Raw genomic sequence first — 26,287 nt, forward strand, 5'->3', positions numbered from 1 at the left:
TCGGGTCCCTACCCATGCCAGGTTTTCTTCCTACTTCCACCACCATGCTCTACTTTAGGTACCATCTCTTCTCCTGCATCCTGCTCCATGCTCTGCCCTGTATGTTTTGCTTAAGTAAAGATTCTGCATTGAGTTCTCCTGTCTGGTCTCCCCCTGTGACTCCTTCACCCTCCAGATCTCAGCTCAGCTCAGCTGGCTGGAGGTCAGAGTGGAGGCTCAGGAACTGGCACTGGTGATTGTATCCAAAGCTTCCAAGTCAGGGCTTCTACCTCTACCTGTTGTAATTAAGCAGCTTCTGGGAGAAGCAAAGGACCTGCAGTCAAGTGCAGGGAAGCAGTGATAGAATAGATGAGGAGCTGTGTCTGGGGTTGGGGACCACCAGCAGAGTGCAGGGATAGCAGAGGGGCTGCACATGGCGGTTATAAAGAGTGCTAGCAAGGCTGCAGACCCTTGGGTTGGGACATAGGAGGCCAATTCAAAACCTGCTCTGGACTCCACTGCACCAAAATAGTTCCTGTGTTTCCAGTTTTCTTTTTAAATGGGTTTATTTAGCTGGCTCAGTGAGATGTCCTTCTGAGAGAGGGTTCAGTACATACTGGTACAATCATTTTCACATCTCCTGTGGTACAAACCGCAAGTTTCAACTGGTCCAGAACATGGCTGCTTGTCACACAAGTACATGTTTCTAGAAATGCAACTGCAAAGTTACCTTTCATAAGGTACCTTTACTGTAGCACAAAGATGTGACAGTGATGAGGCAGGGGCAGGGAGGATGTGGGTATCTAATACAAGCCAGGCTCCTTAGCTCACATCTGCATTGCACCTACCTGACTTTACCAGTAACACCAGCCTTCATTCTGGAGCCCAGTCTGGCCTCGTGCAGAGGGAGCACTATGCTCCCTGGATTACTTCCACCAGCAGTTTGCTCACTGCTAATTTCAAGGCACTTGCCCTGAAGGGGTGCAGATGTCACTTGGTCTTCACTGTGGGACTGTGTGAGCCCACTTCTGATAAGACAGCAGCATCAGCCAGCAAACAGCTCCACATGACTGAGCCAGGGCTAGGCTCTCAGCTCCCAAACCCCTTCACATATACCCTCCCCCAACCATAAACACGCACATAGTCTCACCATTCCCCATTCAGCAACAGCCAGCCTTTTACTGCTTTCTCAGTCACACACATAACTCTTGCCTTACCAATTCCTTCTGCTCATTTGGTCATAACCACTCTCACTACCTTTGCTAGCAGCTGCCTAGTTACAAATCCCATAACCTCACCCTCCCAGCCAGTCAGACATACCTGATATCACCCATTTTTCAGCCAGTTTTAAACAACCCTCATATGCTCAATTCCCCACCTATCTAATATAAACAACTGGATTTACTGCATATATTATCCAACCACCCAGTCTCAAAATTACCCCCAGTTGCCTCCCCTGATATTCCTGCGACCCATTACAAACACCCCTGGTACTTCACCCACTTCCATGTGCCCCATCACAAACATGTTTCTTTTCTTTACTTATTCCCGCTACCTAGTTATTAACCATCCTTTTGCCTCCCCAAGAACTCTGCCCCCCAGTAACTGGTGTTCTGCTGCAGGGTGCCCTTCTTCACACCAGTTCACAAGGACCCTGAACCTTCTCCCTTCCCTCACCCAGTGACAAAACCCACCATATTTTACCTTCACCTCTGCCCACTGGCAAACATTTTTATGGCCACAGAACTCCACAAATGGATTTACCACATATACTCCCCACCTATCTAGTCACATTCACCTTGGGTGTCCACCCATCCCTAATTGGGTGGGACGGTCCTGAAATCTGAACATCAAGTCTTGGTCCTGTGCTGAATGACTCTGGGACAGCACTTGTCCTGGAGCCCTAGTATCGTGCAAGGATTCGGGTTCTCCATTTGCCACAGAAAAACATGGGTTTCCCCTTGCAGGGTCCCCTCAGTCTGCAAGGGGCTGCTTGCGGCTGAGGGGAGTGGGACATGGGTGCCATGTGTATGTGTGCATGCACCCATCTGCACGTGGCTGGGAATACAGCCAGGCAGCTGTGGAGAGCAGCTCTCTACAGGTAAGTCTATGGGTGGGAGGGGGCACATGCCCCCCAGATTTGTGTGTGGGGTAGGGGCAGATGCAGGCTGCCCACTGCAGGCTCAGGGCTCCCTACCTTGCTGTTCTCCCCTCCAGGAGCCCTGCCTCACCATAGCAAGGCACCCCCTGCCTGTCTGGAAGCAGTGGGGATAGTGGTGGCATGGAGTTGTGCCCCCATGGCTGCTGGGTGGGCAGGGGGCACCTCACCATGATAGTGCAGGGCTCCCAGGCGGAGGGCTGTAGGGTGGGGAGCCTGCATCCTCCCACAGTGGGCAGCCTGCATCCTCCCACAGGCTCTCCTCCTGCCGTACCACTGGGCGGGGTGGGACGTGGGCACGTGTTCTGCCTTTCCATTTTGAAAAGGTAGTTACCCTACAATCACCCCATTGCCTCCCTTATCCCCACTCAAATCAGTCAACCAGCCCATCCCTTCACACATCCCCAAATAGTCCTGTTGTCTTTCCAGTCCCCTCAAAATACCCCATGGCAAAGATTCACAAGACTTCACTTACCTCTCCATCAGTCACAAAGACCCACATCCATCCTCCAGCGGTCCAAACAAACACACTCATCGTCTTGCCCATCACCTCTCAGATCATTTACAAAAATTTTTTTGCCTTCCCATCTCTCCACTCTAAAAAAAATTCATTCTCCCCTAGCTCCTCACCCAGTCACAAACACCTTACTGTCTCACTCTACTCCACTCTTGTCCAGTCACAACCACCCCTTCACCATCACCCACTCAAAAATACCTATTTCCTCACTTTTCCTCTGCCCAGGCACCAATATACTTCTCAGCCATCCCCCCAATCCAGCCACAAGCAACCTTTTTACCCCCTACACTCATCACAGTCACTCCCACTTCCTCACCCATCTCCCACCCAGAAATAACCTCTCCCTCGCCCTATCTACCAGCAGGCATTGGGGAAGTCCCTGTTCCCCTGAGCACTACCAGGAGTGACCAGGAATAACGGTCACAAGCTGGCAGAGGGTAGATTTAGGCTAGATATCAGCAGGTGCTACTTCACTGTCAGCGCGGCTAGGATCTGGAACCAACTTCCAAGAGAAGTGGTGCTGGCTCCTACCCTGGGGGACTTTAAGAGGAGGCTGGATGTACACCTTGCGGGGGTCGTTTGACCCCAGTACTCTTTCCTGCCATGGCAGGGGGTCGGACTCGATGATCTGTTCAGGTCCCTTCCAACCCTAGAAACTATGAAATCTAGTTCCTGTCCAGGTATAAACAACCCCATTGCCTTACCTGAGCTATACCTGCCCAGTTACAATAATAACTGTTATCTCCTCATCCACTGTTTAGTCATAAGTACACCCCATTGCCTCACACAGCACCCTAAGTCTGTCAGAAACACCCCACACTCTACCAACCTGCATTTGTCCAGTTACAATCATCTCCATTGTCTCACCCATTCCTCCTGCCAAGTTACCAGCTCCGCCATCAACTCACCCATACATCTGTCCAGCCACATTGGTGAGCTGCTGTAGGGTGCCCACCAATGTAATGCCCCCCAAGATGTCCTGTCCAGTTGCAGAACCTACTATATTCTCACTCAGCCAGTACAGCTACAAAAGCCTCATTTTCCCATACTCACTCACAAGAGAGGCCTCACCTTGCTTATCCCCGCCACTCACTGAATGACAATTATGCACCCAGCCCACATCCACCTAGCCACAAATTGCCCCACACCCAATCGCAAACATCCCTCATGACTTCCCTGATCCCCCTCACCCACCCACTTATCACATCCACAAACACCCATCTCCTCATCTATCACTTGCACAGTCACAAATTTAACTGTTCCCTGGTCTGTCCCCTAATAGCCACAAATGCTCCCTCTTCCTCCACCCAGTCATACCTGTGATTGCTTCACTCCCCCCCTTCCCCCACTTCATAAACATATGCCACCCCTTCCCTATTACTGCCCATTCAGTCAACACCCCATTACTGCTCCATTTCCTCCCTTTGTATCACAAACACTCCCCTCCCCTTACATGCCTCCCCCATCAGAGAGCCAATGGTACTTGTAGCAGTGGAGTCATATGACTGTGAGCTGTCCCAGGGAACAGCAGTGCTAACCAGGGTGGGGACACTCAGCTAAGTAGTTAAGCTGCTGCTTAGTTACTGGGAGCTCAGGCTATACTAGCTGGCAGAGAGGAATGCCAGGATCTCCTGGAGGCAGAGCAAGAGCAAGAGAAGTCTTGCCCTAGCTCAGAGAAGCTTTTCCAATCCTGCTATCTCTCTTTCTGAGAACTCTGCCCTCAGCAGTAGGCACAGACTTTGGTACCTCTGCACAGATAAGCCTCTAATGCTTGAACAAGCACCAGGCTCATCCCCACAAGAAGGGCATTTCACGCTGGCAGGAGATCAGGCAACATCAGCACAGCAACTTGTGAAGCCCTCAAGCAGGGGCTGTTGGGCACTGCACGCAGCAAGAGGTAAAAAAAAACGTGGTGAGGCGTGGGTTGCGACATCTCCATACGCTCTGGAGCCCAGTGGGCAGAGGAGTCTGTGTAGGGAGGGCAAGGCGGAGATGGTAGGGGCTCAGGTGTGGGCATGTGGTCACTGGGATGAGGACAGTGTGGTGGACATGGGCAGCCAGGTGAGGCTACAAGATTTTGGGGATCACCCAGAGCTTGCTGATACTGTCCCCAGTATTACAGGCCTGGTTCAGGCCCAATTTCTGGGCTCTGTCAACCCATCCCTTGGTCCCTTGCTCTGCCACTGTGGGAGTAAGTGTCTCAGGCTGTTCTCTGATCAAGGATGGGGTTTCACATTGAAGCTAGCAGGATGAGTACACATGGCAAAGGGGAGATTGCAGATAAAGAGCTCTGAACACAGTGCTACTCAACCCCCCGCTTGCTCCCCTTGTACCTCCCCCAGCCAGGGAGTTCAGGTCAGCACCTCCTGTCCCCCAGCCAGCTCAGGGGTCAACTAACCACCCCTGTCCTGCTCAGTTTTCCCCCCTGTCATCCAACCTTCCCTGTTAGTTTCTTCTCCCATTTCCCCCTCCCCTCAAATTCTCAAACTAGTCCCGTCCAGCTCAGAGCCTGCCATTCCTCGCTCAGTTTTTGCTCCCCAGTCTCCAGTCCTAGTGCAGCCCTGGTGCCACAGGGTGAGGGGCTGCAGTATGTCTACCACTCAGTACACTGACTTTACTACATAGGATAGAAGCAGCTGTACAGTGCAGAGCTCTACTAGGTAGTAATTTACTCAAATCTAGGTTCAAGTTACCCCTTGAAAAATGTGCAGGAACTTTACCTGGGAAAGTTACTTCATGCGTTATGTATCCGCTCCCCTCTCAGTTTGATTGCAGAGTAGCTCTCTGGTCAGTGCAAACCAGCAAGCCTGCAACCCGGGGTCAAGGGCTGTAATAGCACCTACTGCGGGCAGCCAGTTTGGGAGAGCTGGGCATGTGCCCGCTCATTACCACAGCATAAACCCACTAGGGAGTAAACCCAGAGTAAATTACTAAGTAGTAATTGTGCTACATATCTACGCTCATAGATAAATGGCCAGCAGGCAGTTCGCTGCCTTGGGACTGTTCAGACCCTTCATCAGCCAGCACTTTCACAGGGCACGCGGGGCCCTGGGGCTGCTCCCACAGCACGCTGGAGGGAAATAAAGCATCCCTGGGATGAGTCAATCCTATTACACTGTCAGCCCCCAAGGGGGCACACGTACTCATTAAAGCATAATGTGACACAATTTCGTCCCCTCTTGGCAGCAGCCCTTTTTTCAGCAGGGAACAGCAGTGCTAACCAGGGTGAGGACACTCACCCGGCCAGTACTTGGGGCTGTGCCAGGCCTTTCCCTCTGGAGGAAAAGCCGCAGGCCTTGTTGGAGGCGGCACGGACGGTGAAGCCGCGTGGGCCAGGGCCGGGCCACAACATGGCGCGGCCAAACCCAGCCCTCAGAAGCCCTGTGCTGACGCCGGGCCCTGGCCAGGGCCAGAGGACGAGGGGCTCAAATGTGCGGCCAGCCCGAGGCCATGAACAGTTAACTGCAGGTAGCAGCACCCCCCTGGGGGCCAGCGCCGGACCGGATTCAGGCTCCCTGACTCCCAGGGGGGCCCAGGCGCCCTCCCCGGGCTCTGCTGCAGCCCGCCAGCCCCGGAGCGAGATCTCCGGCCCCGGCTCCCGCCCCAGCCGTCTCAGCCCCGGCGCCTGGCGGTGGAGCAGGGAGCACTGGCGATGCATCCCGGCCCGGCCCGGCCAATCGGCGCCCTCTGTCGCAGGCAGCTGCCCAATCAGCAGCAGAAAGACGGGAAGGAGCCGGAGCCACGCCGCCCCCTGGGGAGCAGTGGGGGGGGGGACTTGCTGACGGCGCAGCAAAAGGCCCCGGCCCCGCCTCACCTGCCTTCATCCCTCAGGTGTACTGAGCCAGGGCCGACAGCCCTCCTGTCACCCCTGCACCCAGGGGCCAGGACGGGCTGTGGAGGGTGGGCGAGAGGCCCGGAGTGGGCCCTGGAGGCTATGGGCAGGGTGGTGGTTGCAGCATGTGGGAGAGGCTAGAGGGGCACAGGGGTGAGGGCTGTGAAGATGGGTGCGGGGGGCAGGTGGAGGTGAAGGTAGGTCCTGCCGGCATGGGCTGACTCACCTCTTCCTCCCAAGCATGAACCCCTATGCAGGGCTGGTGAGCCGCTTGCGGGCTGCGTGGCTGGCGGGGAGGACCCGTCCCATGGAGTACCGGGTCTCCCAGCTGGAGGCGCTGGGCCGCTTCCTGGATGAGAAGAAGAAGTCCATTATGGACGCCTTGGCTGCAGACTTGCACAAGGTGAGGGGCTATGCCATGGCTCAGCGGGTTGCTGGGTTTGCGTCTCCCCCATAGGACTAGCAGCAAGAGGCTAAGGGGGCTTATTCTGGCCAGGGAGTAGGTGCATAGGGCTGGGGTGTTTTGACCCGATCTTGTGCCTATATCTGGGTTTCTATTTGGCAAGGCAGGTCAGAACAGGGCATCTGGATGTGACGCTAAAGGAGAGGAGGTGCATGGTCCCTTGTGGAGCATGAGTCCCCCCCCAAGGAAGTACTTGCAGGTGGATTAGCTTTGCTTAGACACAAAAAGCTGTTGTGGGACAGAGGAGTCCTCCTTGGCCTCATCCAATTTCGATTGGCTCCCGGATGTACCGAGTCCAGGCCAGGCAGCACCTTGAAGATATGGAGCAAAGCCTGGGCTCTGTGCATGGGGCAGAGCAAGGAATGCAGGGCCGGTGTGAAGCACAGGATAACTTGTGTTATAAGAAGAGTTGCCTGGCAGCATTTTGGACTGGCTAGGGTATCAGCCCCATGTCTAGTGCACTGCTGGGTCGAGCTGGGAGGTGGTGAGAGCATGTACAGCTGAGGTCAGGCCACCTTCCAGCAAGCAAACAGCAAGGGTGGAGAGCATAGCACTCAGATACAACTATTTGTGTGCAGGTCAGTGTTAGCCAAGGGGTCAGCAGTCCCTAGACTAGTGCTAAAGCACCTTGTCAGGTTGCCTTGGGCTTGCTATATCTGTGCTCTATGCTGTCCTAGTGCAGTGGGGTCTGTGGGGACCTGCTGAGCAGAGTGTGTCTCTTAGCCCATTGCCTGGGGAGCACTAACACTGCTTTTTTTGTCCCCAGCCTTGCTTTGAGGTGGAGGTCTCTGAGGTCATCCTATGCAAAAACGAGCTTAACCATGCACTCAGCAACCTGAGCAGTTGGATGAAGGATGAGCATGTGGACAGGAATCTGGTAGGGGTGGATGCAGCCCCAGGGCTGGCTCAGGCTCTTTCCCTGTGGCCTGGGTCATTCTCTTGTCCATATGCAAGGCCTGTGACTTGTTGCCCCAGCTTCTGACACTGTGCCCCCCTCCCCCCTCAGGTGACTCAGCTAGACACGGCCTTCATCCGCAAGGATCCCTATGGCGTGGTGCTGATCATCGGGCCCTGGAACTATCCTGTCCAGCTTATCCTGGTGCCACTGATTGGAGCTATTGCTGCTGGTAAGTGCCCAGTGCAAAAGTACACCCTTAGCAGAGACTCGTATCCCATTGTGAAGGCTCCCCATACAGCGCTACCTCTATTTGGAATACCTCTCTTGTGGTGGGTCTGGGTGCTGGGCTGTTGAGTAGGTTCGGTGCTATGAGAGTCAGCTTCTGCAGTGGGTCCAGGCTCTGTGACTAGTGGCTGTGTGGGTGGTGTCTCTCTGCTCTGTAGTGATCTCCCACCTGTCTTACCTCCAGGTAACTGTGTCATCATCAAACCTTCTGAGGTTAGCAGCTGTGTTGAGAAGCTCATAGCTGAGATATTGCCCAGCTACCTGGACAAGGTGAGGAGCTGTGCCCTCCCCTGGCACTTCAGCTCATCCCCTACGTTCCCCTGCACCATGTCTCCACCCACAGCCTGTTCCCTCATACGTCATGGTCCCACATTCATCCCTCAATGTTTTCCCCTGCGTTGAAAGTGAATGGGGTAGGGGGGAGAGCTGGATAGAGGGAAGGTCTGGGCAGGGTTCCAGCGCACGCACGCGCACACACCCACACCCGCACGCGCACACACCCGCACGCGCACACACCCGCACGCGCATGCACACAGATGGTCAGATAGCTTTTGATGGGCCTGACCAAATTTCAGAAGGGCTTGATGAACTTCATCCTAGGGTACTGAAGGAACTGGCAAAGCCAATATTAGAGCCTTTGGCAATAATATTTATGAAGTCATAGGAGACAGGTGAGATACCAGAAGAGCGGAAATGAGCCAGTGTAGTACCACACTTTAGAAAGGCAAGAAGGTGGACTTCAGGAACCACAGATTGGTAAGCCTTACCTCAATACCAAAGAGTTTACTGGAGCATATCCTAAAGAAGATTATTTACAACCGTTTGGAGAAGGAAAGGCTGATCACAAGCACTTGGCATGGATTTACTAAGAACAAATCATATATAGGTAACTTGATTGCCTTCTTTCACAAAGAAGCTATTTGGGTGGCTGAAGGAAATGCTGTGGATAAAGTGTACCTGGACCTTAGCAAGGCTACATTACCTTTTCATAAGCAAATTGGAGAAATGTAGGCTAGTTGAAACTACTCAGGTGGGTAGACAACCTGCTCAATAGCTGAAGGAAAGAGTAATTGTAAATAGATCCATGTCAGAATGGCAGGAAGTTTCAAATGGAGTTTCACAGGGTTCTGTCGTGGCCCCATTGCCATTCAATGTATTTGTTAATGATTTGGAAGCTGACATAGAAAGCTTCTTAAGCAAGTTTGCAGATGACACAAAACTGGGAAGGATTGTGAATACATTGGAGAACGGGAATGCAACTGTGAAGAATCTTGACAAATTGGAAAGCTGGTTGGAGCTAACAGGATGAAGTTCAATGCTGACAGATGCTACAACTTCAGATGAATAATCAGAAATACAAAATGGGTGACGCCTGGCTGGATGACAGTACTATAGAAGATGATATGGGAGTCTTGGTAGATCAGACTCAATATGGGTCTGCAGTGTGATATAACTGCACAAAAGGCAAATGCTGTTTTGGGATGCATCAATAGAAGCATTAAGTACAAGAAATGAGAGATGATAGTCCTCACTACTAGGTGCAGGTTAGGCCTCATCTAGAGTAATGTGTGCAGTTTTAGGCTCTACATTTTAAAGGTATGTGGAGAAGTTAGAGAGAGACCAGAGGCTGGAAATAACAATGATAAAGTGCTTGGAAGGCAAGTCATACAAGGAGAGGCTGAAGAAAATAGGTGTGTTCAGCTTGCAGACAAGGCACTTAAGATGGGACAAGATAGCAGTCTTCAAATACCTGAAGGGCTGCCATAAAGAAGAAGGAAAATACCTTTTCTCTGTTGACTCAGAGTAGGACTGGCAGCAAAGGATGTTTATATTGGATATTAGTAGGGGTTTCTGGAATTCACTCCGGAAGTGCACAGTGTGGTGGCTTCTTTAATCTTGGAGTTTCCCCTATCAGGTGTGGGTGGCAAACAACGGGGTCTCTGCCAATCAGCAGTGGGGCAGGAGGTACACGGGGGAGACTCCAAAATGAAAGAAGCTGTCGTGCTGCACATTTTCAGCGTGAATTCTCAGGATCCCTAAATGTTAGAAAACATTTCTTCACTGTTAGAACAGCAAGACAGTGGAACAGACTGCCTAGGAAAGTTGTGGACTTTTCATCATTGGGGGTGTATGAGAAGAAGTTGGGCAGACATTGGTCAGGGGTGATCCAGGCATAGCTATCCTAGGTTCTACTTTTGTTATTTCCAGTCATGGGTGACTGGTGCTGCCTTAATCAGCGACATGTCCCCCGCCTCCCCTCCCAGCGACCAGTCAGTGACCAGGGTGTGGGAGGTTCCCCCCCACAGCCGATCCCACTGACCGGGGCGGGGACTTCCCAGCTGGCATTCCCGCTTACTCCCCCTGCCTGTCGCCTGGGTGGGGTGCACGTGCACCCCCTACGTGTGGCCAGTGTTTCCAGTGTTGGTATTTCCGGGCTTTGCTGGTTGCCCAATATGGTCAGGAGGAAATTTTATTCCCCTCCTGCTGCTACATGTTAGGGATTTTTTTTTTTTTTTAATTGAGTCTTCTTCCAAGACATTGAGTGTTGGCTGCAGCCAAGCAGGGAATTTTGACTGGGGTGTGCCAATGCTCCTGCTGGGACCTAAGCCCAGAGTTTCCCAATTAGAGGGTCAGTCTAATCATATTTGAGGACAGGAAGAAATCTTACCCCTGGTCGGATTGGTGTAGACTGTGGAGGTTTTGTCTTCCTCTGTAGTGGGGAGTGTGTCCTGTTCCTTGGATCCCTTGAGCATTTTTTAACAACCTTTGTAGCAGCAGGATGTTGGCTTCCATGGTCCCCCTGCTTTATTTGTGGCTGGTTAGGGTGTTATGTTCTGTGCTTGTGTCAGGGTTGACAGTATAGTTTTACTAAGAAGCTAGACAATAAATTAGTATAGGATGATTTGGATAGGGATGATCCTGCTTCAGGCATCGGATTAGACTCGATGACTTCTGAAGATCCCTTCCAGCCTTCTTCTCTATGATTCCATGATATATGCTTCCCCCATTCCAGGACTGCTTTGCGGTGGTGACTGGTGGTGTGAAGGAGACCACAGAGCTATTAGAGAACAGATTTGACTACATCTTCTTCACTGGTATGTCCCAAGTGACCCTGCCTCAGCGTTACTCTCTCTTCCACCCCTGAGGAGAGGCACACGCTCCAGCTTCTACCCCCTCGCTTACCTATTTTCTTTTCTTCTAAGGAGGTAGCAACCAGCGTTCCCCACCAAAGTATTGTGTGAGGTCACTGAGTTAGTGCCCAGGTTAGGGAACTTGTGTTCTCAGTGCTGCCCTGAGTACTAGGAGGGGGTGCTCCAGGGGATGCGAGTGGCAAACACGGAGGTGGAATCTTGGAGCCAGGGGTTGGGAGGGGTCTCCTGCAGCTGAATGAGAGGGTCTGTGTTTTTCCTGGTGCAGTGAGGGTGCATACGTCTTACCCCAGGCCTGGTTCTTGGGGGCTTGGAATATTAATGACCCTGTTGATCAGTGGGAATCCTACAACTTCTCTTGGCTCCACTCATACTAAGGGATACCAAGAACGTGTGTTCCTCATTTCTCTCTTCCATAGGCAACTCCAGTGTAGGCAGGATCATTATGGCAGCTGCTGCCAAGCACCTGACACCAGTGACATTGGAGTTGGGGGGCAAGAACCCCTGCTATGTGGCTGAAGATTGTGACCTGCAAAATGTGGCCAACCGGGTGGCCTGGGGCCGCTTCTTCAATGCAGGACAGACCTGCATCGCGCCTGACTATGTGCTTTGCAGCCAGGAGACACGGGAGAAGTTACTGCCTGCCTTGCACCACGCTATCACAGAATTCTATGGTGCTAACCCTCAGGAATCGCCTGACTTTGCCCGCATTGTTAGCGACAAGCAGTTCCAACGCTTGCAGGCCCTGATGGATGGTGGACGTGTGGCCATTGGAGGGCAGACGGATGAGAAGGAGCGGTACATTGGTGAGGGACCCTGTACTGCAACCATGGGTTTTGGGGGAGTACCCAGATCTGTGTGACAGAAGAGGATGGACGCAGTACAGGGCACCTCCATGTTGAGATCTAGGTAGCTGGGGAGACAAGAGCAGGGAAGCTGCAGTACAAGGGCAGGGCCATGGTGGAGGATAAGCCCTGATGATTGTGGTAACTCTTGCCCTTCTGCAGCCCCGACAGTGCTGGTAGATGTGTCGCTATCAGCACCTATCATGCAGGAGGAAATCTTTGGGCCCATCCTGCCCATTGTCACTGTGGCCAACGTGGAAGAAGCCATTGACTTCATCAATGCCCGGGAACGGCCGCTGGCTGTGTATGCTTTCTCATCTAACAAGAAGGTATGTTCCCAGGCCGGGAGAACAGTACCCGATCTGGGTGAAGTAAGAAGTTGCTTAGGAGGCCTGGGGAATAGGCAGAGAGCAGGGCCAAAAAAGGCAGGGCCCCAGGGCTTTGTGCTCAGGGATCATTTTACCTACTAACATATGCCTGAGGAGATAGCATTGTGATGACCTCTGCTGAGGCATGTTTGCACAAGGTAAGTGTTTCCCCTTTGTTGCCCACTGGGTAAGGGACCCTGACCCAGAGGATGTTTGCCCTGATCTAGAGTCAGGTTTTATTAGTTTTGCCTCCTACTCATTCTGTGTTAGTCACCTGCGAGGGTTACATACGGGCATGATAGAGGGCACTGGAGCAGCAGTGGCGTGTAGTCTGATGCTGCAGTGTGGAGCGTGGCTTTTTCATCCCCTTTTTCTACCTCCCTTAGGTATTGAACCAAGTGCTGAAACAGACAAGTAGTGGTGGCTTTGGAGGCAATGACACCATTATGCATATGACGTTGATCACGCTGCCATTCGGTGGAATTGGTATGTCTGGGTCTCCTACCTTGCCCTCACCAGTGCTGCCTCTGTCTTTGTGCTCCCTACTACTGTTCTGGGGTTCAGCCCCTCTCCCTTCCCCAGCTGAAGTGCTCCAAGGGGCATAAAGGTGTGTGATTCTTCCCCCAAGTGCCAGGATTGCACTCAGCCTGGAGAATAACTGCTGGGCTGATCCTGGGCAGCCCCTGGGTGGCTAGACTGCTGCTAGTTGAACAGATCATAGCTGAATGGGGTTCAAATCTAATTAGTGCTGGCCATTGCTGCCACAAGTGCTGAAGAACCCCAGTCCACCCCTTGCTGAACCAACTGACATGGGGCAGGGTGTTGAGTCTGGCCTCTCCTGTGTATGAGACTGTGCCACATGTTTGGCCAGGTGGCTGAGAGGACGGTGCCCTATGACTACTGGGATTTCATTGAGAGGCTCAAGAACACACTGCTCAGTGTATCTGAGCCTGGTGTGGCCAATCTCTGGCTCTGTGTTAGTTGCTAGTTTCAGGACTCCAGTGTCGCACAGGGCCCAGTGAGTTGGCAATAGGAACGTGGGCCATAACACTGAAGAGACCTGCTAGCTCATTTGAGTCCAGTGCCAGGTTGTCAAGGGTATCCGTTTTTTCTTCTTCATAAAAAGATTGATCCCCATCTGGGAATTGCTATCTTGTCTTGTGCTACTGCTCTGATTTGGCAGTTTGATTTTAATCCTTGCTTCCTGGGTTCTGGTTTCATGGGCCAGTACTTGCAGTTCTCTGGGAAAGAGTTCACCTAGTTGCACACACTTGCTCTTGGAGTTTGGTTGTTCTCTGCCTGAGGTCATTTCTGTTTTCCATTTGGCAACCCACCCTTGTCCCATGTTTTACACCTTCCTTATTGACAACCGAGGCAAAGCATTGATTCAATTTTTGGGCCAGGCCTAGATTATCTTTCATTTTGACACCTTCCTTACTATAGTGCTGCCCTACCTCAACTTTTGAAAATTATAATTTTCTTCTTACGTTTTTGCACTGTCAAGGTGGAGCTTTTTTGCTGATCAGTCTTTCTTTTATACTCCTTGCAAACTCTCTCTTTGTTCCCAATACCCTTTTTCAAATGACCATTCATTCAGTCAGATCAGGAGCCCTCTTCTGCAAAGTTTCCCCTTTTTAGGCAAAGTCTAAATAGTGTTTGTGCCTTTGGGTTAAGTTGCAGGCTTCCCCAACATTCTGGTCACTAGATTGTCCAGTTGGGTTCACTTAATTTCTTGAAGTTTGCACTTTTGAAGTTTAAAACCTTAGTAACAGATCCTAAAAAAATGTGTGGTCATTCCATTCCAGGGTTTTTTTTATGATCATATCTACAGTAATGTCCTTGCTTTATACTAAAATCATTATTAGTGTTGTTTAGATTTACCTCCTGCCCTCCATGTCTAAAAGAAGCATCACCTCTTGTTAGTTGTACCATGGGAGCATTTAAGGCTGGGCCTTGCACATGCGCCTGTGATGTGCTGTATGTTACAGGGCAGAGTAGGTTGGGACTTTTGAGAATTTTCACTTTATCTCAGCACTTTCAAACCCAGCCATTACTTTTCCTGTTCCTTGCAGGTTTTTAGCCTATTCCTGGTATCCTTTTTGAGTAAGTTATTTATCCTGTTAGGTCTTGGGTCCTTATGTATAAACGTATTCCCCCTTGGGAATGCAGCTATTGGGTTGTATTAGCAGGAGTGTCCTATACAAGTCACAGGAAGTAACTGTTGCATTCAGCACTGGTCAGGTCTCACCTGGAACACTGTGTACAGTCTCAGACACTGAATTACAAGAAATTTAAAAGAATTTCAAAATTTAAGGAAAGCACCAAAAATTATTAGAAGCCTATTGGAAGCTTAGAAAAACATGCCATATGAGGACAGGTTAAAATAATTAGGATTATTTAGTTTGGAGAAGACAAGACTAAGGGATGACTTGATAAGTTTTTGTATACAAAATATATGAAATGGGTTGTAATAAAAACCAAAAAATGGTAATTGTTCACTGTATTCACAGGAGCCAGGACAAAGAGCACTAGGTTTAAATTGTAGGTAACTAGGAAGGTGATTATGTGCTGGAACAGACTTGCTAGAGAGGTTGTGAAACTTCAGTTGTTGGAAGATCTTAGGTCCAGGTTAGCTAAATGTTCATTTGAGATTGTTCAGATGGGGGAAATCCTTCTTTGAGCAGCATTATTGGACAAGATACCTATCAAGGTTCTTCCCATCCCAGTCGTAATATAATGTCTATGATTGTATAGTTTTTCTGCCTTTTCCTTAAAACTTAAGCTGTTTCCCTATTCAAACCCTGGGCTCCTCAGGCTTGGTGATTTCACTGACAAGGTTGTCCCTTGGAATTTGAAAACCTTGAAAATCTTGAGATCACTTAAACCTGGGTGCCTTATGAAGAGCTCTTTTGTAATGGCCTCCCTTAATAAATTCATACCTGAAGCAGCATCACTTCCTTTTGGTTGTGCTATGGGGCTAGTGGGGCAGAACCCTTCCTTTATCCTGCTGTCTGAGCTATGCTGTGTGTTACAGGGGAAAGTGGTTTGGGGATGTACCACGGCAAGTTCAGCTTTGACACCTTTTCTCATCACCGCACCTGCCTACTGCGCTACACAGGCCTGGAGAAGTTGAATGAACTCCGCTACCCACCCTACACCCAGCGCAACTTGGGACTGCTGAGTTCTACCTTTGAGATCAAGCGCAAGGGGTCTTGCACCCTGTTGTGAAGGGAGAAGTAGCTTGGCCTAGCCCGGCTCAGCTCCATGCTGGTCACTCCACTTCTACTTTGCTCCATTCCACAGTTGAGGGAACCTGCAGTGGGATCTAAACAGGCAGGTTGGGGAATTTCTGTTCTCACAGTCCCACTTGGATATGCATCCAGTCAGACACCCTCTTGGTAGTCATGCCGTCAGTCAGGTTCATCTCCTTCTGTCATGCTGTGCCATATGCTCTACTCTGTATACATTTCTCCACTATAGACTGCATTAAGTTCTCTTGCCTGGTCTCCTGTGGCTTCTTCACCTTCCAGGCCTAAACTCAGTTCAGCTGGCTAGGGGTTGGAGTGTGAGCTCAGCATCCAAAACCATCACAACTGGGCCCCCTTCCACTTCCTGTTGTCACTGAGCAGCCTCTGGGAGAAGTGAAGAAAGGGACCTACAGCCAGTGCAAGGGAGCAGTGGTAGAACTGGGAGCAGGGGGGAGGGAGGGGGAAGGATCACTGTGTCTGAGAGTGGGAGGCACCAGCAGAGCTCTGGTATTGGGGTAGCAGAAAGGCCACAGTTCAAACTAGAAGGCATCAGTGAAGCTGTAGGTGGCCACAGATTGTTTGACCAAATGCAAGGACTGTGAGAGAACTTTCATGGTCTGTCCTTGAACCGGCATACAAAAGATCCAAAACCCACCCTTATTTTTCACACAGACCCTTGCTCAGTGCTATGGGGTGTGGACAGATGCAACTATTAAGATATTTTAAACTGGGTGTTTGTGACTGGGTTGATGCAGGGAGACTGATCCAGGGAGGACACAGTGCTGAGCATTGGCACCATGTGGTTTATGGCCAAGCGGGAAAGGAGCCCAGATGTCCCATGTTGCAGATAGACCCTGATGTCTGTCTCAGCTTGAGTGTGCCACACCTAGGTACTTGTAACCCTTTTCTGCAGCCCCTCCCTGAGCATGGGTAATGCTCAGGTTTCCTCTCCTGTCCAGCAGACATCTGTCAAACCCTTTAGCAGTGATTGGTTCAGGCACATCTCAAGGAGAGTGGTCTTACTGTTCCTGGTTTAGCCCCGCTGTACTCTCCTCCCCCAGTTTCACAGAAGGAAGTTTGTGCTCTCTGAGTTTTCATTCTAACTGGTTTAAAAAGAAATGGGTAATACATGTGGGTGTTCTGTGCCAACGTGGGTAGTGTGTCATGTATTTCTGGGACATGTTTGATATTTCATATTTCACTCTTGGTCCATCACAAACACTTACTGTTGCCTCATTCACTCCAGTCACAAATACTTTTTCATCTTTGCTTCCCCTCATTGCTAAGTTCCCTCCTCATCATCCTGTCCTGTGACAACTTAGTCACAAACACCCTCTCTTAGTTACTTCCTATATCCTCCTGCCTGCCAAGTCACAAGCACTATCACCTTGCACTCTCCTTGGGCACAAACTCCCTGTTGCCTCACCTGTACCCCAGTCATGAACATGTGTTGCCTTCACAATTCCCACCTTCTGGGTAACCTTTGCTTCACCTGTCACCCTGCCTAAACATGTCTGTCACCATCTTACAACCCCAGTCACCTATCCCCCATCCAGTTATAAACACCCCTGTCATGTCACCCTTCCCCTCCGCTATTTGTTACAGCCCCTCCTCCTTTTGCCTCCACCATTCCTCACTCAGGCAAAAAGAACCACTTCCTTGTTCCTGCACTCCACCTGGTCATGTACAGCCTGTCATCCCACTCACACTTCACCTACGTCCAAACACACTGGTTTACATCACTATCCCAATCTGGCAGGACAAAAGTACCCCTGTTTGCTTCACCCATTACCGTACCCACTCATGTCCCCCACCAAGTCACAGATACACTTCCCGAGCATCTCTTTATTACCCTAAGGCAGTTACAAACATCTTGCCATCCTCCCCTGTCCAGCAATAACTCTCCCCTTGCTTAATCCATGCTGAAAAGTCACAACACATGTTGCCTGTACTATCCCACCCCTTCTGCCAGAAATACCTATCTTTTCCTCATCCCCTCTTCTGACAACAGAGCCACGCGCATGATCAGAGGTCAGGAAAACAGATCTTACGATGACAGGCTGAGAGCCATGGGACTCTTTAGCCTGGAAAAGCGCAGGCTCAGGGGTGATCTGATGGCCACCTATAAGTTTATCAGGGGTGACCACCAGGATCTGGGGGAACGTCTGTTCACCAGAGCGCCCCAAGGGATGACGAGGTCGAACGGTCACAAACTCCTGCAAGACCATTTCAGGCTGGACATAAGGAAGAATTTCTTTACTGTCCGAGCCCCCAAGGTCTGGAACAGTCTGCCAGCGGAGGTGGTTCAAGCACCTACATTGAACACCTTCAAGAGTAAATTGGATGCTTATCTTGCTGGGATCCTATGACCCCAGCTGACTTCCTGCCCTTTGGGCAGGGGGCTGGACTCAATGATCTCCCGAGGTCCCTTCCAGCCCTAATGTCTATGAAATCTATGAAAGATTCTCCTATTGTCATCTCACACATCAACCCCATCTGCCCAGTGGCAGACAACCCCTTTGGCCTCCTCCATATGCCTGCTGGCTAGCAAATGCCTATATTATCGCCCTCAACTCATCACCAGAAAATGACCCCTTTTCCCTCTATACACTCGGCTGTGTCACAAATACTGCATTGCCATGTTTTTTTTTAAACTGATTAAACAATTTATTCATAGGTTGGATGTAATTGCTACACTTTTTATAAATCTGACTAACATTTAAACCATTTAAGGGTATAACACATGTTATTGCCTTCAATATTGCATTTTGAATTGCTGTAGTTCTATAGTCAATTTTACCATGCAGTGAATTTCCAGGGATTATTGCTCTGCAAGGTGCAGGATCTCATCTTGTAGGTATTTTGATGGTTGTTGTGGAATATTGTGTGGAGATTTAGATTTAGGAAACTAGCTCCCAAAATTCTTGTGCAATTAGCCATGACCCTGTATGATTGAACTTTATTATTAAGGTGTATATGTTTTCACCTGTACAAGAGAAAGCATGGAAGGGTACATCTAACCAAAAATAAAACTGTGTTGCTGTGACTTTGGAACACTGGGCATCCTCCATGGGAAAGGGATTAACTGCAGTAATTATTGTAATGTATTGACATCCACGTGTATGCATCTCTTTCTGCCCATCATAAAGGTGCAATTTTTCAGTGTTTATAGAGTTTTTTCTGAGTCATACTTACTATATCTTCTTGTTTTCTTTCTGAGTGGGTCCAAACTGCACCTAATTATGTTCCATTAGGACTGATTATGCATACACCGTTTGTACATCCTGGTTTTGTTATTGTGTTCCACTCTTTTTTGCTGCTGGCCCATCTTTGGGTCTGTGTTTTGTTATGTTGGGGGCGGGTTGTGTCTCATGTTTTCCATTTAACATGATTCCCATAGCCAATATAAGAAGCACTATTAAGCACTGCGTATTTTGGGTCTGAAAAAGAACAGAAACAAAACAAAATGCTTCTCACTTGTTAGATGAGTTGTCTCCTTTCCATATTTTCAGTTGTGATGAATGAAATGATTTGCATACAGGCCCCTTTTTCATTTTTCCAGTCAGCACCTGATACACTCTGGGGCTTGACTTGTCCAGTGTTTCATATGGACCTTCCCACGTACTGGCTAATATATGTTGGTTTTCTTTGAGATACTTTACCATTACTCTGTCCCCAATTTGCCACTCACAGGGATAGGATGGGCTGAAACAATTTGTCCTTTTTTTTAATGTTTAGCTCTGTTTGGTTAGCAGTTTGTATATGAACGTCATTAAGGTGTTGCACGAACTGACTTACCTATTTATCTGTTGAGACTTGAGGTTGCCATTCATCAGGAACTGTGGAGAATGAGGCCTCTGGCATTCACTTTCAGTCATTGCCAGGTGGGGACTTATCCCATGTGACTCTGTGGCTGCTCTTAGGGTCATCAGGACAAGCTTAACATCCCAGTACTTATCAGTAGAAATTACGGCTTTTCTAGAGTCTCTTTGATGGTTCAGTTCTTTCCACTAACCCTGAAATTTGGGGATGGTGTGCAATCTGCAGCTTTTGTTTAATTTCATATACCTGGCAAACTGTGCTCATAGGAGTTTACAAAACTACTTTCTGGCCACAACTACATGAGATGTTGACTGTACAGTACCCCAATACTACTGTACAGTTATGTCATATGGCAACAACAGTGATGCTACACTACTGCACAGTAGTATTAGACTACTGTGCAGTAGCTTCATGATAAAGATGTTTGTTGGCACTACTGCACAGTAATTCGGGTTACTATGCAGTCACTTGTTTATACAAGTACTAAGTGACTGTGCTGTAATGACTGTGTGGCCAGTGTCTCATGTAGACATGGCCCCTCTCTGAATCTATTTCTTTGGATACACCCCACCTAGAAAACACCTGTTTCATCAATACCGTGGGAGTAGCCACTGCTGTATTATTTTATACTGGAACTGCCTCTATTTATTTGGGGAAAGACTCTACAATTACCAGTATGAATTTGTTTCCATGAACTGTTTGAGGTAGAGGTCCCACATAATCTATTTGAATTTGCTTCCATGGTCCTATGCTTTGGTGCCTCAGTTCCCCTTTCTTTACTACTGAATCTGCATTATTCATTGCACACTGGAAACAGTTATTGACATATTCTGCAACATTATACTTTATATTTGGCCAGCACCCCACTAGTTTTAACTTTTCCAAAGTTTTTTCTGTTCCCAGGTATCCATGGTTTTGGGTCAAAGCTATTAGTTCAGTGTGGCATATTGAGGGTACTACCTAGACCCAAGCCTATTTTATCTAAATTAATACTAGCCTGCCCTTTGTCACCTTTACTGGCAATTCTTGTACACTTTCCTTTTTTTTTTTCCCCCCCAAGTCATTTATTTTTTCCTGCCTCATTTTGTTTAACTTTTGTGGTAGAAAAAACTCCTTTTAACTACTTCGAGAATTTCCATGCTTCCCCATTTTGAGCTCCTGCCTTAGCTTCCAGATATGCCCAGTTTTTCCAGTAGGAATCTCTCGGAGCATTTTGTGTGCCTTTACCTTTACTATAGCAGCTATGTGTGCAATTGAATAATATACTTAAATACCTTGGCATGTGTCACTGGCTTTCCTTCAGAGTCTTTCATTTCTCTAGCTCCCCAAGGCAGGGCTTCTCTGGTGGTGTGTGAGTGCCAGGAACTGCATGTGTGCCATGATAGAGGCGGGCTGGCCTGGTTGCATTCCTTGTCACCACGGGCAGTGCTGGCCCTAGCTGTGCACTGCTGGGCAGCAGCACCTGCATGGGCCACAAGCACCCCAAGCACCTGCTGCTGCCACCAGCAAGGGGTGTGCACCATGGGGGAGAGTGTGTGAGGGGTCCCCACCCTCCCTCACACACTCATACCATGCCCCCAAAACCTCCCCACATACTCTGTGTACCCCACACACATCCATACCCTCTTACAAACCACACACATACCCCACACCCTACCACACACACACATCTACCCCCAACCACACCCCATGCACAATATGCAAGAGTAAGACTGAGTTATTATACAATTATCTCTACATACAGTACACATACACCAGTCATGGTAATAATATTATGTAATAAAATATGTTATAGTAGGTGTTTGAATACTGTATATGATTTGTTTTTTTTCTGGTTCCAAGATGGCAACCCTCCCCTCCCAAAAGGTGTAATTCCAAGGGCAAGGGTGGGGACTCCCAGTGGCAAAAGTCAGGGGTTTGGGGCAGGACTTCTAGTCTCAAGATGGCAACCAGGGGGTGGGGCACCTGTCAAGGGGCAAGGCTAAAACCTGTTAGCCCCAAAAAGGACTGACAGATTGCAACATCTGTAGGCAAGGGCAGCTGGCAGATTAACTGTGCATGCTATTGATCTGGTGACCTGCCTGGCGCATTAACTTTTATTCCTAAAAAGGACACCAATTGCTGAACTACCTTTTTGCCATTTAATTTAAGGCCAGTTGTCAATAATGGTTGTAGTACTTTAAGGGCCACTAAATGTCTCTCACCATCTTGTGTACTAATTAGAACAGGGGTGGGCAAAATACGGCCCGGGGGCCAGATCCAGCCTACCAGGCCATTCTGTCTGGCCCATGGGGCCCCTAAAAAATTTAGAAAATTAATACTTATTTGCTCCTAGCTGCCTGTCAAAGATGATAGGAGCCTGGGGCAGTAGGGCCCATGGGAAGCTGGTGGCAGGACCCAGCAACAAGGCCTGCCCAGGCTTGCCCCCCCAACCAGAAACCCCTGCCTAGCAGAGGTTTCTGGTCTGGGACCATTCAGCTGTTCCTGCTTCCCTGCGCCAGAGAGGGAAATGCGGCCCTCAACAGCTTGCCAAAACTCAGTGAGTGGCCCTCCACCCGAAATAATTGCCTGCCCCTGAATTAGAAGATCATCTATATAAGCAATGACTTGATGTGTGCACTGCAAATTTTTTAGTATTTTGCTCATGTGTATGTGAAAAATACTGGGAGATTTATGCAAACCCTCCAGCAGTGGCTTCTCCTCTCACTCCTGCCACACTGTGCTGTGCCACTCCTGGCAGGTGCATGGGGCTCTGGCTCTAGATCCTGGAGGTGGGGGTGCAGAGCAGCACCTGGCTGGGCTGTAGGCACCGGTGGAAGCACAGTGTGGGCTGCCCCAGTGCAAGTGGGCAGGCCTTGGCCCCATGTAGAGTGCTGCAGGGCAGAATGGACCACACTGGCCAGTTCTGGTGTCCACCCTGCCACAGCAGGCTCCTGGACCTAGTGCCCAAGCAGTCCCCTCTGCACACACACACATACATACATGCACATGCACCCCCCGCACCCCAGAGGGCAGGGGTATGTGATCCTAGCCTCTTCCACTCCACTCCTGAACACTGCTCCTGCACACCCACAGCCCACAGGGAGTTTTGCTGAGTTGTTGCAGGGGTGCTGGCAGTGCTGAGTTGGTCTGCAACAGCCGATGAAAACTTCCTATGTGGCCCTCAGGCCCAAATAATCGCTCACCCCTGGTGTAGAGGGAACACCCAGAAATCATTAGAAATATCTGACACTGAAAACTACCCAGTTCCTTCACATCTTGCTATGATGCTACTCCTGGTGCTTTCTGGGGTGTTAGTTTGTTAAGAGCACAGTAATCAATTGTAAGTCAAGAACATCTTTATCCCCTTCTGGCAACAGTATTTGGCTGGGGGGAGTGTTAAAGAAAAAAGTGCATGAGTGAATCTAATTACAGCAGCTTCTTCACCCTGTAGATAATGACACATTCCAATCCACAAACACATTAGCATAGTTAATTAATGCTCCTAACTCTCTCAGGGTCTGTGACCTCCAAATTCCACGACAATCAGCTAACAACATCTTTCCAAACTTACCTGAACAATGAGTGGTATCTAGTAAAAAGTTTAACTCCTGGGTAATGCAAACTTGGGATATTTTACCTGTAAATCCTTCTAAAATAAAAAGCCTGCATTCTACAAGTTTCCATCTTCCCTTGGTTTTGTATGTATTATGGAACTGGATGCCCCTGTGTCAATTAATGCTTTGTACCAGCAACCCTCAATGGTGATATATATTTGGGGATGCCCCCAAGAGTATCCAGGCTGAATTTAACCGAGATATTTGATTTGAGAGCCTGGCATTGTTATGCAGTGACATTGGACTCCCCTTCTTTTTTTGGGGGGGGGGTGCAGAAGGGGTTGCAGCTGCTGATTTTTTAAATTTTTATTCTGAGGTTCTCTTTCTATAGTTTTGGTTTTGCTTAGCTGCACAGCTCTTTGCCAGTATCGCAGCCCTTCTGGTACTTTTTCATACTTGCTGAATCTTTGGATTAAATCTTTATAGGAGGGACATACCCAATAGCCTGGTTTCTTTTGCTCCTTATTTGTGCCCTTAGTTTGTGAGGGAGTTCTCCCTTTGATTTCAAAGATTACAACAGCAATTTTTCCTCACTGCTCTAATGAATTTAGATTTCTCTTTCCAAATTTGTTTGTTGCTATGGACCTTGCTGCAGTGCATCTCTCCAGAATGGTTGTGTAAGTAGTCCCTGAGGTTACTGTAATGCCCGCATATTTAACAGTACTAGGGTGTAATTCTGCAGTTATATTTTTACATAGACTATCATCTTGGTCAGACTCAAGCACTGCTAGTTTACATAAGAGAAAAACCTGGTTGGAAAACAGTCCTGGTGATTCCCCTGTTCTTTGGGTCATTTTTGAAAGGTAAGAGAACGTGTCTTTTCCAAGGACTGCACACACCTCCTTTGTTAATAGCTCTTTGTTTCCCCTGTTTAGTTGTGTCTGGGAGCTCCTGCCGGTCCCCAGGTGGCAAACAGCTATACATCACCTGGATCAAATCTCCAATTGTGAGCCCCTCCAATTGCCTTTTTGTATTCCACTTTAAAAGCCAGTTTATTACATTATCATGATTAATTTGGTCCATAGTGGTAACCAGAACACTTCGTTGATTATATTTCAGTAGTGTTTCCTCTCTAATCTTTCATCTGACTGGAATTTGGCTCCCAGGTTCAGTAGTTTCACTTTTAACTTGGAGTCATGGGGGCTGCTTTTAGATTGCTTTCCCTTTCTGGGCTATACCAGTCATATTCATAATCATATTCAGTGTAAAACTGATCAGGGTCATCATCCTTATTTCCTGTGGAAGTGACAACAGCCACTATTCCCTGTTTAGCTTGAAGCTGCTCTTCCGACTGCCTGGTTTTTGCTTCACTGTGGGTATGTCTACACGTTCATTAATACACCTTTGCTACTGTGCATTAAGTTTAGTAGCTTTAATATGAGGTACTAGATAACAGTGCAGTAGCTCTGCTAATGTGCAGTAGCAAAGGTGAGCATGTGTTTGTGATGCTTAATGCACAGTAGACTGATTTTGCTGTGCATTAGAGCATGAGCACGGTTTTTGCCATGATGCGCTAATGTGCAGTAGAACAGTCCACTGCGCATTAAGGCATCTTGTGTAGAGGTGCCCATTGTTTATGATCCCCCTACTCATATTGGGTTTGTTTAACTCCCCTGAGTGTGGTCCTAACTGCTGCCTGGCTGTCTTGCAGTTTGATGTTTATGCTTTTGAGCTTAGCACTTAATTTAGCTGCCTTACTGCCAGTATCTTACTTGTCAGTCAGCAGCTTGGAGGTGAACTCTATCCGTTAAAGTCCTACCATCCAGGTTTAAAACCCATGCTTGTAATTTCTTGCATACATTCTCTTGGGCTTTCAACTGTGCTGTAACATCTCGATACTCCTTCTCTAAAGTTTGTACTTTTTCTGATGTCCTTTTTGCCACCATGTACAGTCCTTTAAGGAGAGATGCCTTCTTCCTACATTTTCCCATTTTCTAATTCTTTTTAATCTGCCCATCCCATTCTTCACAGAGGGTCCTCCAGGGGTTTGGGGTGTCAAATCTACTGTTTCCATACTGTCCCCCTCATATCAGATTGCGTGAGATGGTCCTCCTTTTCCTCTTTATCAGGTAGGGTACTAGTACTACCCATGCCAGACTACTGACTTTTACCAGTGGGGAAAAATTCAAATTGCAGCCCCGAGGCCTCACTTATGCTTTAGCTAAAAAGAGTAAACACAGTGCAACCAAATTTCTACCACACTGTGCCAGGCAAACTGAGTTATCCTAGGGCTTTTTAGCCATAATGCAGGCCTTCCCAGCACCAAGCAATACAATTAAACAGACAACAGGCTTAACACCTTCTGTGGCACTGGGAGATGTGAGTGCTGTGACTAGTGTGCTAGGCGAGCTAGGAACAAGAGTTTCCGTATAAGGAGTGCTTGGCGTGGTACCAGGGGATTAGACAATTTAGGATGAGAAAAGTTATGAAAGTAATGAACAAACAGGAAAAGCTGTGTGTAGCATGCTGTGATTTTGGGAGGTCAGATGCAGCTGCTGCATCCCTGCTTGAACAGCCAGAAACTAACATCCCATGCACCCAGTGGAGGACCTGAGGCCTGATACCCTCTGAAGGTCGCTGCTGTAATGTCTAAGGAGCCACTTGCCAGGTTGTATTATGGGGAGGAAACATGTAACATTGTATAGGGATTACTATTAAAGTTCACTTGATACCACATTGGATGAATTGCTGTGTCAACCCTTGGCTCTGACAAAAAGAAATCCTATTGGTAACACACACAGCAGCCTGTGCCCCATGTTGGGCACCAATTCTGCTACCCAGATTACAGGTAGCCTTGTGGGTAGACTGCTGATAAAAGAGGCAGACACAGGTCTACAGCCCAATCTTTTATTTGCTTGCATGTTAAAACATGAAAACAAACATTTATTCTGAAGTTTGTCTGGCTACCCATGATAGCACAATGCAGATTCTCACCTATACCAGCTGAGGAGACTTGAGAAGTGGGAGAAGGGTGGCACACAGATCGGCACCAGGTCTTGAATTTGCTGAGTTCTCCAAATTTCTCTCCAGCCTATGCCCAATATTTATAGATGGCTGGTGTTAATAGTTTAATAAATGATCTCTGGTTGGTTTTATTTAAATTTCTTTGTTTCACTAAAACTTTTGG

The 26,287-nt window shown here is 48.7% G+C and overlaps 1 protein-coding gene across 4 annotated transcripts; it reads left to right on the forward strand.

Moving 5' to 3' along the window:
• Positions 1 to 4,282: 4,282 nt before the first annotated feature.
• On the forward strand, positions 4,283 to 22,180 carry LOC149871064 (aldehyde dehydrogenase family 3 member B1-like). 4 transcript variants are annotated; one of them, XM_090032076.1, is made up of 10 exons: positions 4,283 to 4,551; positions 6,727 to 6,889; positions 7,716 to 7,826; positions 7,956 to 8,076; positions 8,317 to 8,402; positions 11,146 to 11,227; positions 11,701 to 12,087; positions 12,289 to 12,455; positions 12,881 to 12,980; positions 15,529 to 22,180. In XM_090032076.1, exons 2-10 carry the CDS (start codon positions 6,728 to 6,730, stop codon positions 15,720 to 15,722), a joined length of 1,410 nt encoding a protein of 469 aa, XP_089888202.1. In that variant the 5' UTR covers positions 4,283 to 4,551; position 6,727; the 3' UTR covers positions 15,723 to 22,180. The 4 variants fall into 4 exon arrangements, with proteins under 4 accessions (XP_089888202.1, XP_089888201.1, XP_089888200.1 ...); XM_090032075.1 differs by lacking the exon at positions 4,283 to 4,551 and adding an exon at positions 5,863 to 5,879; XM_090032074.1 differs by lacking the exon at positions 4,283 to 4,551 and adding an exon at positions 5,888 to 6,122.
• The last annotated feature ends 4,107 nt before the right edge of the window (positions 22,181 to 26,287 follow it).

Source organism: Crocodylus siamensis, chromosome 2, assembly GCF_052110815.1.
Source record: "Crocodylus siamensis isolate JL-2025a chromosome 2, ASM5211081v1, whole genome shotgun sequence".
Classification (NCBI taxonomy): domain Eukaryota; kingdom Metazoa; phylum Chordata; order Crocodylia; family Crocodylidae; genus Crocodylus; species Crocodylus siamensis.